At 42.0% G+C, this 12662-nt stretch overlaps 1 protein-coding gene across 5 annotated transcripts in view; it reads right to left on the reverse strand.

The window, feature by feature from the left end:
• Nucleotides 1-4388: 4388 nt before the first annotated feature.
• The window catches only part of CAPN6 (calpain 6), a 95164-nt gene continuing 86890 nt past the window's right edge, over nucleotides 4389-12662 (reverse strand). For all 5 annotated transcript variants that reach the window (XM_070759580.1, XM_070759579.1, XM_070759575.1 and 2 more), the window contains one exon: nucleotides 4389-8448. In XM_070759580.1, coding sequence (XP_070615681.1) covers nucleotides 8272-8448 — 177 coding nt within the window. In that variant the 3' untranslated portion in view covers nucleotides 4389-8271. The remainder of the gene's footprint in view (nucleotides 8449-12662) is intronic.

Here is a 12662-nt window from a genome sequence, read left to right on the forward strand (position 1 = left end):
TCAGCATGCTGATGTGGTGGATTTGCTCTAAAATTCAATCCAAATTAAAGAATAACTCCCCCCCACAATGTAGGTAGGTAGATAGATAGATATAAAGAGGAGAGAAAGATGATATAGATACAGATACCGTATATATTTATTTGTGGCAGCTCTTACATGTATACTATAGTCATTAAGTAAATCCATTTTTACAATGGGTGTTTTCAGCAAGAAACCAGAAGTAAATGCCAGAAACGGGGGGAGGGGGGGATTGCAAATTATGGTAATGTGATTGTATCATTCTCACAGGGATTGCTCCACATCAGTGCCAAAGGCTGCAACACAAGTAGAGTTCAGCTCTGGCAGAGAAACCATTAATATGGCCACAACAAAACAAGAATGGCAGAATAACAGAATTGGAAGGGACCTAGGTGGTCTTCTAATGCCTTCCTCTATACTATTTCAGACAAATGGCTGTCCACTCTCTTCATAAGTCTCCTGATGGCGCACTCAAAGCTTGTGAAGGCAAACCTTTCCACCAGTTCTTTTCACTGTCAGGAAATTTCTCCTTAGTTCTAGGTTGGTTGGTTACCCAATTCTTGCAACTGTTCTTCCTAAGCCTTCAACTCTCTAATAATTTTTGTAGCTGTTTTCTGCTTCTTTTCCAAAGTCTCAACATCTTTATTATAATGTGGTGACCAAAACTGGATGCAATATTCCAATTGTGGTCTTACCAAGACCTTATAACGTGGTACTAACACTTCATTCTACCCTCTGTTTGTTTGTTTATTTATTTATTGGATTTGTATGCTGTCCCTCTCTGTAGACTCGTTAAGTTAAAGACTTTAAAATATCCTAAAAAACTTAAAAACATTAATCATTCACTCAATAGATCATTCTAAACATATTCGTTGGTCGGAGAGGGGGAGAGATCTAGTGGCCCCAGGCCTGGCAGCAAAGATGAGTTATCAAACTTTTTCGGAAAGCAAGGAGGGTGGGGGCAGTAAAAATCTATGGGAGGAGCTGGTTCCAGAGGGCTGAGGCCCCCACAGAGAAGGCTCTTCTCCTAGGCCCTGCCAACTGACATTGTCTGGTTGACGGGACCCTGAGAAGACTAACTCTGTGGGATCTCACCGGATGCTGAGATTTCTGGGGCAAAAGACGGTCTCGGGGATAATCTGGTCCTATGCCATGTAGGGCTTTATAGGTTATAACCAACACTTTCAATTGTGTCGGGAAACCAAACGGCAGCCAGTGCAGTCCACAGAGTGGTGTTGAAATATGGGCATGCCTTGGGAGGCCCAATACCGCTCGCACAGCTGCATTTTGGACAATTTGAAGTTTCCGAACAGTCTTCAAAGGTAGAGAGCAGTTGTCAAACCTCAAGGTGATGGGGGCATGAGTGACCATGAGTAAAGACTCCCTGTCCAAACAGGGCCGCAACTGATGCACCAGGTGAACCTGGGCAAGCATCCCCCTCGCCAAGCTGAAAGATGGTGTTCTAAGGTCAGCTGTAGATTAAAGAGGATGCCCAAGTTGCAGATCCTCTCTGAAGGGGGGGGGTTAATAATTCCCCCACCCAGGGTAATTGACGGACAGATGGAAATGTCCTTGGGAGGCAGTGACACCCCCAATAAGAAGTAAACATTTTGCAACCCCTCCCCCACCGGGACGATTATTTGCAATATTTGGCACGTTTTCGCTGAAAAAACGCAAGTTGTTTATCAGCGTGATTTAGGTGTAATGTGTTTAAGTGACGCCTTAGTTTATTTGGCTTCATGCTGTCCATCAACATCTTTAGACACAGCAAACATATAGGTCTTTCCTCGTCTCCCACTGTAGTCACAGTGAAGCCAACCACTACATAGACTTTGTCATATTTCGGGAGACTTTCATTTGTCCAATTATCTCCATCTCTCTCCTCCTTTCTTTTAATCCGTTAAATATTTTTTATGCACTTCATATCTCCTGCTCTGTGGTGTGTGCTATTGTTCAGTGCAAAGAAAACTGTGGTAAAAAAAAAGCACATTCCCCAGGATCATATGATCCCCCCTGGCATCACTCCACACACACCCAGGGGGCCCGCTCCACTATTTAAGAAGCACTGCTCTAATGAGTCCCTTGTATGAATGTTGTGCCATGCTAAATAGTGCAAGGTTGATACCATTTGCCTGTTTTAATTGACTTTTTGTAAGAGATAACCGGGATGAACTTGTTCTGATTGATGGGCCAGATGAGCAGCCAGGAAAGACAAAATCACACATACAGACTGGAGGTTTCCGAAACACAAAATATATTGCTTTACAAATTGGCTAAGAGCCACAATGACTGTGGAAGAATGTTTGTTTAGGACCAAAAGGTTGGGGTTATCTGCCAAGCTGATAACAAATGCCTTAACACCCCCCCCCCAAGATTTGTAAATAATGCCTCCAACTGGGCTGTAGCAAAGGTACTCACTCTTTGTTTCAAGAGCTACACTCTTTCAAAACACAATTGTCTAAAAGCTGGGTTTTTCCGATGACACAAGATGTTGGTTTAGAGACAAAACTTCAGATCTGTTTTTTTTTCTCTGTTAAACCAGGAACAATAACTCCTGCAAAACACACTCCCACAAAACCTGCTGCCGAATTCCCTAATTACGCCTAGCTGTGATTAGGATCTTCTTATGCGTCTGTGCAGCTGCTCCTGTCATCCCATAATCCTGCGCACCGGGACATTGGGAATGTGTTATTAATCACTCCCTCTTCATCCACAGGCACTGCAGGAGCCTTCACCTCTAGGTCTCCAACACCTTCAGCTTCCATCTCTCCTTCCCCCTGTCAGAACCCTCCGAGAGCCACATAGGTCTCCAATGCTCTGATGGACCTGGCTCATGCGGTTCAAAATCTGTCACCAGAGGAGCTGGCCATGAGCCAACCACAACAGAGCTCAAGGGAGGGGTCAAGTACCTCATCAGTTTTGAGTCCCTTTGTACCCATAAAACACCTTGAATTCCATGGATCAATTTGCTTTGACCATTAATATTTCAGATTCTTGTAGAGAGTGTTAGCTTATAATAAGCCTGTTGTGGTCCTACACAACTAACAATGGGTCCAGAAGAGCCAGAGTCAGTGGTGGCAAAGTACAGTCATCCTGTGTTCCTGGTACCCAAGACTGAGAGCAAAGAGGACATGGTGTCAGAGGCTGAAGAGCAACCAGGGATTTCTGCACCTCCTGAGATGAGTGACTCAGGAGAAGAGGAGGAGTCTCTCATTCATTCATTCATTCATTCATTCATCTGTTCGTTCATTCATTTTCATTCATTTAATTTAATTTATTATTAGAATTGAAACGGACCTTGCAGGTCATCAAGTCCAACCCCCTGGTGTAGGAAACCCTATACCACCCCAGCCAGATGGCAATCCAACTTCCTTTGAATGTGTCGAGTGATGGGGCATTCACAACCTCCACTAGGAGGCCATTCCACTGATTGATCATTGTCACTGTCAGAAAGTTCTTCATTATTTCCAGGTTGAATCTCTCCTTGGTCAGTTTCCATCCATTGCTGTTGGTCTGGCCCTCTGGTGCCCTGGAAAATAATGTGACCCCATCCCCTCTGTGGCAACCACTGTGTATCTGTATACTGTATACTGCATACTGCTATCATGTCCTCTCTGCTCTTCCTATTTGCTAGACTATTCCAGCAACCTCTCTTTGTATGTCTTGGTATCCAGTCCCTTTATCATTCTGGTTGCTCTTTTTTGTACTTTCCCTAGAGTTTCAATGTCCTTTTTGTAGTGGGGTGACCAAAATTGAAGTGAGTCTTCGGAGAGGGGTGGCATACAAATCTAATAAATAATAATAATAATAATAATAATAATAATAATAATAATAATAATAATAATAAATTAATCTTCTAGATGCTAGGACTCACAGGGCCTATAGGAGGCAAGCCTCCTCCTGGTTACTCAGGAGGAGGCTTACTCATGAATAACACTGCTGGCTACTGGACCACACCCTCAGGTTATTTAAGGAGGAGTCACACGACACTTCAGTGCAGAGGATAACACCATTTCGTTCCAGACTCTTGCTGCATCTTTTGTCTCCAGCTTGTGATTTTAAAAGAGCCACATTCCTATCTGCATTAATTAGCTCCAGGCTTCCAGCCAACCTCTGTAAGTCTATGATAAGGAACTCTGTTACAATATAGTAATTACTGTTGTGTTTATCTATTCTTGGAACTCTGGCCAGTTGCTAAGACATTATTAGCACTGTGGTGAAGATTTTATTAAATTTCACTTGCTTTTAAGAGACTCAAAACTGCTAAGACTTTTATTAGTAGTACACTAATCTGGTGGTTGTTCTGCCGGCTCTCGGCACGAGCCTCTAATTAAATGCAAAGGTAGCAAAAACAGACACACACACACGTGAAAAGTCAATAATACTTTCTTTATCCACAGAAAAATAGAAGCAAAAACCCCTTTTTTGTAGTCAAAGGGCTCACTTTCAAAGCAAACAGACTAGAATGCAGTGAAAAAACAGAAAAAACAAACTCAAGGCAATTAACAAGTAGCTGTGAAGTCGTCACAGCTACTCTCCTTCAGACATTGTCCAACTCACACGTTTAACAATGATTTATGTTCAGAATCCTGATATCAACGCACAGAGTCCTTGGAGAATCTGGAGAGTCAAGCCACAATCCACTATCACAAACAGATAATCTTCCACACTGAGAGGCTGGCACACTGCCCATTTAACAGCAGCCCTAATTAGTTGAACCACACCCAACCACAGGTGAACTCTCTTATCTCTTGTAATACCTACGTAGCTGCTCTCTCCTATTCATGGCCCTTCGCATGTGTGCGTCTATGACTGCTTCTTCATCAGAGTCCAGTGAGGATAAGGAGGAGGATGAATTGCTTCCTAATCGGCTGTCTGCCATGACCCCCTCTGAGGGTCCCATTTCACAGTCACTCCCTGCTTCCGACGATACTTCGCAGTTGGCAGTAAAACAGGCCTTTGACACTGGGAGGATTCACCCACATCCACCCCCATATTCCTTGGGGCAGGAGCTGGCCCAGAGCCAACCACAACACTGGTGTGCATTTTATTTTATTTTGGGGGGGGGGGGCGGCTCAGCACTGGAACAAAACAAAACCCATATTCATTTGAACCACCTGGGCTCTTGATTTCCTGTACTTGACACTTTTGTTTTAGTTAGAGACTTTTTGTGTCAAAAAATTAAAAGTCATTACTGTGTAACAAGACCCCAGGAGAATCAACTCAAGGGAAGTTTGACACTGTATTTCAAAACACTCCAAGTATGTTGGTAGATTAATCAAAACAGAGACATATCTGGAGGAGTATTTAATACTCTTAAATACTCCCAGTGAAGACATGCAAGGAGGGCTCTGAAGGAGGCAAATAACAATCCTATCACAGCATCCTTTGAACAGAAGCCCTGCCAACTAAAATCTAAGCCAAAATGCCACCATCAACTACACAGGAAGGGATCAGCGCTGCATTTAGTTTCAAGATTTTACTGTGCATCTGTATTAAAGCAAACAGTACTTCCAAAGCAAGAAACCTCAGTCTTCCCTTTTTTCCATTTGCAGTATGGGCATAAATAATACAAAGAGAAGTACTGTACATTCGTTATATGATCTACATAAAGAATCCTTGAATAATGTATGTGCTTTGTGCTTGTAAAAGGTGCAACATAAATGCCTGTTGTTATAACTCACCTAGAGGATACTAACAGCAGAATATATTATTCTAGATATTTAATATGTTTCTTAAAATATGTGGGTTTAAATATACTGCATACATTCTATATAGAGACTTGCTCTGGCAGGAGTGAAAAGTGCAAAGTACAGGTATTATTTCTGTGCGTTGGCTTGAATCCACCATAATGTTGTGGCAATAAGAATGCACTTTTCATTTAGTGCAGACTCTGAATGGAGCAAGGGAATTCTCTCACTAGATGTGCTGGGGTTCTGCCAGTTTCCACTTTATGCTTCCTTGTGCTTCATTACTATGTGGTAACAGACTGCCATGAATTGTGGGGAGGGAGAATGAAGAGGGTGGAATGCTTTGGGGAAATGGAAGTAAGTGCTGTATCTCCTCAAGATGCTGCCCCATCTGGAAGAAAGAGGGAGCTGCCTACTAAACCATGATTTCATTGACGGTTATGAATATAACGTACCTGAACCTGATTGGTTACGCAGGGGTGGACAATGAGAGACAGATGGGGGTGAGGAGACTTGAATTTAGGGATTTTGGTATGCGGTTCTCAATTCTGAATTTGCATTACAGAAATAACTTTGACCTATACTTTTCTCAACAAATGGAGCCAAGGATCATTTCTGTGAGGGTTATCCAGAAAGTAAAATTACAAGGCATGTAGCTCTCACGGAGAATATTCATGGGGGAAGTTGGTATGACTATCGTGTAGTGGGAAGCCATCGGAAGAGAACGAGCAGTGCCAGTGGTCAGTAGATCATCGACTGGAGTTGTGGTGAAGGTTAGAGATGAGCATCCTCACTCCATTTCCCTCCAAGGGTGAAGTGTGCACTGTAATACGCTATCTGAATGCTAAGGGCAGGAACGCTGCTGCAATTCATCGAAAAATCATTTCAGTTTATGGAGAAGATGTAATGTGACAAAATGGGTTCTGTTCACTAAATTGAAGGAACACCTTGGTGGAAAACACTTTTATGACGACAAGGTGAAAATCAAAGTGGCTAACTGGCTGAAAAAGGCGAAGAGAGCCTTCCATGACACAGGCAACAAAAAACTCATTCCACGGATGACAAAATGTATTGAACTGAAAGGTGATTATGTAGAAAAATAATGTAATCCCCATGCTACAATCCATGTAACTTTTATTACAATATATTCATTTTTTGTATTTTTAAAAAATATCTTGTAACCTTACTTTCTGGATAACCCACATATTTAAAGGCTTAAAATATGGCAGGTCTGACAAGTCCTTTCTTTTGGGGGTTTTCTTTTTAGGAGCTCCCTGAAAATATACCCCAGATGTTGAAGAACCCAATGGATTGTGAGGAAATGAGGCTTCTTTGGGACCCAGCCCCAAGCAGCCCTGATCTCTCTTTCCCTCTCATCCCATCAGCAGGAATGTTTGGGGTGATTCTCTGCTTTGAGGGCTATTCCCACTATAGGGAATCCAATGAACCATTGTCCTACTTATAAAGGTAATCTTTGGCTAATGATGATTTGTTTAATGGCCATTCAAAGTCACAACAGTTCTGACAAAAAAAGATTTATGACCGGTCCTTGCATATGACCATCGCAGTGCCGTGTACAATCAAGTGATCATGATTTAGGCAACTTGGCAACTGTTGTGCTTTTAGGGCGGCTGTAGCATCCCGGGATCGTGTGATAACCATTTGCAACCTTCCCAGCTGGCTTCTGACAAGCAAAGTCAATGAGGAAGCCAGCTGGGAAAGGTTGCAAGTTGCAATCACGTCATGTTTTGCTTAGCAATTGTGGCGGAAAAGGTCGTGAGATTGGGTGTGGTGCTTCATTTAATGAGTGCATCATTTGACAATGAATTTGATGCTTCCAACTGGTGTCGTAAGTTAAGAACCTTAAAAAAGAAAAAAATGGCAACTGTTGGAGAACAGTTTTCCTTTTATGTGTGACTATTATTATTATTTGGCTCAAGTACAAGATAGAGCTGTGTGAAGACAAGCTACTCAAAGCGCCCATTTCGTCATTTTGCAACATTAAGCCTCCCATCATGGGATGTGTGTGTCATCACACAGGTAAAGTATAGCAACTCTTATTCAGTGGCTGCATCAAGTCTGAAAATACAGGGGGGAAAAGAATGGGCTCTTCCTAGTTCTGGCAAGACTTGGGACAAAGCTGATATTTCATCCCAAAAATAACTCAACTGACCCAAACAATGATCCCACTTCCACTGAGAAAACTGATGTGAAGCTATTCGGGAGTTGAATTTGGAACTTAACCTGGGTTAATTCTGCGATAATCATTCTATTTTTCTAACCCAAAGCCTGAAAAATTATAACAATGGTTCACCTAATAATTATGAGTGAATCATCATTTGGCACTGATTATAGTTTGGAAAGTAAATGACATCTGAAAAGAAGGAAGAAGAAAGAGGAGGTCACATCCCATTGTGACAGTCCAGTCTCACCTGGCTCTTTTTATAAACGTTTGTACTGTCTATTTGCAACCCAGGTTACAGACCAAAGAAGGGATCCTAACAGCAACATACACATGTTTGCAAAGCAGAGCTCCGTCTTGAGGCCTATCGGGCTCTGCAACTCAGAGCTCTACCAGGTCATCGCTGGAAAGTATCTTGATAGTGATTTGACCTGTTACTTCTGCTTCTTGTTGATCTCTGCCATGGAGTTGGTATCTCTGAAGATCTCGAGGGTTACTGGGTGACCCAGACAGCCGGACTTCTCCCAGGAAGCGGTCGAACAAAGCATTGTGCCAGACCTAAAGTGAAGAAAAGACAAAAAATAAATCTACCATTGCCTTTAAACAAGGTCTTTCCTTAGTTAAAAGAGTGTTGTCCAACTCAAAAGTCCTCATCCAGAAGAGATCAGTGACTTCTTCAAACTTTGCTCCAAGAGAAACAAAGCCCAAAATTACAATAAAGAAAGGTACGAGACAAGGGTGCCCACTCTCACCATTACTATTTATTGGTCCCTGGGAGGTATGCCACTGGTCTCTCTTAGACAACTTCGACTTTTGACCAGATCTATGCTTGGCTGAGGACATTTTACCTTCTCTTTCAAAAGCAGTCGTTACTTTTGAGACATGACCTCTTGAAACACCAAACATTCAGGCACTTTCTGTTACACCAGCGCCTGCCATTCGAGCACCAACAATTTGGCCTCTTTGAAAGTATGAGAGGTCTGCCATTTCTAGAAGATTATAACCAATTTCCTTAAATTTCTGTAAAAAAATAAGGTAGTTTAAAAAAACATATCAAATAACAGAATTAAAAAGAAACAAACATTAAAATATGTCAAGTTTTGATTGATTTGAACATGTTCAAACATTATAATGCCAAAAAGTCAAGTGTTTCCATTTTTTTGTTCACCCCCTGTAAGTCTAAATGCTATGCTTATTGCACCTGCATTTTATTTATTTATTTATTTATTTATTTATTTGATTTTTATGCCGCTCTTCTTAGACTCAGGGCGGCTTACAACATGTTAGCAAGAGCACGTTTTAACAGAGCCCCCACAATTCGGGTCCTCATTTTACCCAACTCGGAAGGATGGAAGGCTGAGTCAACCTTGAGCCTGTTATGAGATTTGAACTGGTGGCCTACAGATCTACACTCAACTTCAGTAGCCTGCAGTACAGCACTCTACCTGCTGCGCCACCCCGGCTCTTGATCATTTTGATCATGTGACCATGGGGATGCTGCAACAGTCATAAGTGTGACCCAAAGTCACTTTTTTTCCAGCATCGTAACTTTGGACTATCACTAAATGAACTCTTCTAAGTTGAGGACTACCTGTATTCTTTCTGGATCTCAGCAATTTGGAGAGATTTTCTGGTGGGAATGCAACATATATTTATTTCATTAACTGGATTTGTATGCTGCCCCTCTCCGAAGACTCAGAGCGGCTCACAACATAATAAAAATAGTATACAATATCAAATCTAAAATCCAATTAATATAGTTAATTATTCTAAAAACACTGGAGCATTAAACTAATTCATTCACTTTCAACAGCACTTGTGGCCAGAAGCTTTGCACTGGTTGGCCAGAAGTTAGGGTCTAATGACCCGAGGCCTGGTGGCATAGATGGGTTTTCGAATCCTTATGGAAGGCAAGGAGGGTGGGGACAGTACAAATCTCTGAGGGGAGCTGATTCCAAAGGGCCCCCCACCCACACACAGAGAAGGTTCTTCCCCTAGGCCCTGCCAAGTGACATTTTCTAGTTCACTGGACAGCCGAAGGTGGTCCCACAAGTAATCTGGTCCGATATTATTATTATTATTATTATTATTATTATTATTATTATTATTATTATTATTATTATGTCAATACAACACAGCAGATGAGATCACTATGCTGGATTTCGTATCTCATCACCAGTCAGGCGCTTCCCAAGCACCTAGGACTGCATGACGTAGCGGCGAATTATGTTTGCCGATCCCAGTAAAGCGGCCTTTTGCAATTGACAGATGGAGATTTTGTCAATTCCGATGGTTTTAAAATGTCCGCTGAGATCCTTTGGCACTGTGCCCAGCGTGCCAATGACCACTGGGACCACTTTCACTGGCTTATGCCAGAGTCGTTGCAGCTCGATTTTTAGATCTTCGTATTTCACTAATTTCTCTAGCTGCTTCTCCTCAATTCTGCTGTCTCCTGGGATTGCGATGTCGACGACCCATACTTTCTTTTTCTCCATGATCACAATGTCTGGTGTGTCATGCTTCAGAATTTGATCAGTCTGAAGTCGGAAGTCCTACAGTAGTTTTGCTTGCTCATTTTCAACCACTTTTTCGGGTTTATGATCCCACCAGTTCTTTGCCACTGGTAAATGGTAGTTCCGGCACAAGTTCCAGTGGATCATCTGTGCCACAGCATCATGTCTATGCTTGTAGTCAGTGTGTGCAATCTTTTTGCAGCAGCTGAGTATGTGATCGATTGTTACATCTATTTCTTTACAGAGTCTGCACTTTGAATCATCTGTTGATTTTTCAGTTATGGCTTTGACAGCATTTGTTCTAATGGCCTGTTCTTGTGCCGCCAGTATTAGTCCTTCTGTCTCCTTTTTGAGTGTTCCACTTGTAACCAGGTTTTTTCTTTATCCACTTTGCCTTCAATCTTCTCCAAGAACTGGACATGCAATGCTTTGTTCCGCCAACTGTCCATACGACATTGAGTTACAGTTTTTCTATACTGGTCCTTAGTTTGCTTCACCTTGAGAAGCTTCCTATTGTTGACCTCCATCAACGCTGACTCTTTGCTCTCTTTCACATAGTCAGCTAATGCATGCTTCTCTTCTTCCACTGTCTGCTTCACTTGCAAAAGTCCTCTGCCGCCTATTTTCCTTGGTAAATACAGCCTGTCAACGTCACTGCGGGGGTGTAGTGCATGATGGATCGTCATTAATTTTCTGGTTTTCCTGTCCAAGTTGTCCAGCTCTGCTTGAGTCCAGTTCACTATGCCAGCTGTGTATCTAATGATAGGTATGGCCCACGTATTTATAGCCTTGATAGTGTTGCCACCATTCAGTTTGCTCTTCAAAAATTTTCTGGTCCTCTGGATGTACTCTTTGCTGATCACAGTTTTCACATGGCCATGCTTGATATTATCCAGTTGCAAGATACCCAAGTATCTGTAGGCTTCTGGCTGGTGGCACTTGATGGTTTCACCATTTGGCATTTCAATGCCCTTACTTTCAGTGATTTCCCCCTTTTTCAGTGCCACTGTGGCACATTTTTCCAGGTCAAACTCCATGCTGATGTCATTGCTGAAGATTCACAGTGTTGGTTAGTGACTGTATCTCAGTTTCTGATTTTCTGTACAACTTCAGGTCATCCATATAGAGCAGGTGTGACATTTTTGGTGAATTCCTAGCAGTTTGGTAGCCTAGGTTTGTTTTCTGTAGGATGAGTGACAGCGGGATTATAGCAATGATGAATAGCAATGGGGACAAAGAGTCCCCCTGGAAAGTTGATCAGTCCATAGCTTTTATTCCCAACAAAAAGCTCAGTCTTCCAATATTTCATCGCCTTTTCTATGAATTCCTGATGTTTTCATTGATTCCAATGACTTCCAGGCATTTTATGATCCAGCTGTGTGGCAATGAATCAAAGGCTTTCTTGTAGTCAATCCAGGTCATGTATAGGTTTGTTTTCCTGTTCTTACAGTTCTCCAAAATCATTTTATCAATTAGGAGCTGGTCTTTCGTACCTCTATTTTGTCTTTTATTGCCCTTTTGCTCCACTGGCATAATGTCATTTTCTTCTAGGTAGTCCTGAATTCTGTCAGCTATGATACCTGTCAGCAGTTTGAGCATGGTCGGCAAACATGTTATTGGCCTGTAGTTTCCTGGTATGGCTCCTTTCACTGTGTCTTTCTGTATTAAATATGTTCTGCCAGTTGTATGCCATTCACTAATATTTCCTGTCTGCAGTATTTTGTTGAACAATTCGGCCATTTTTGCATGCAGGCTGGTCAGGTATTTCAGCCAAAAACCATGCACCTGATCAGTGCCAGGGGACGTCCAGTTCTTTACTTTCTTCACTCTTTTTGCAATCATTTCAGGTGTTATTTCCAGCTGCTGCATATTGCTCTTTGAGAATTTTTTCTCAAACTCCTTTATCCACCCAGCAGTTTGTTATAGTCCTTTTCGGCCTCCCAGAGATCTTTCCAGAACTTGGTTATTTTCACCTCTGGCTTTTCAATTTTCTTATCTGTTTGCTGATGCAGGTTCTGATAGAATTGCCTCTGGTTGGATTGAAATGTTTGATTCTGCCTGTACTGGGTAATCCTAGTTTCATATCGCTCAATTTTCCTGGCTGTCGCTGTTATCTGGTGCTTTACAATTTCCAGAGCTTCCTCGATCTTTCTTGTACTAAGCCAGTACTTTTTTGTCAAATAGTCTTTGATCTTCTGATTGTTCAGTTTCTGCTCCTTAATGTTCTTCAAGTTACTTGCATCTAATCTCAAGCTTTTG

The sequence above is a fragment of the Erythrolamprus reginae genome, chromosome 8 (genome assembly GCF_031021105.1).
Source record: "Erythrolamprus reginae isolate rEryReg1 chromosome 8, rEryReg1.hap1, whole genome shotgun sequence".
Taxonomy (NCBI): domain Eukaryota; kingdom Metazoa; phylum Chordata; class Lepidosauria; order Squamata; family Dipsadidae; genus Erythrolamprus; species Erythrolamprus reginae.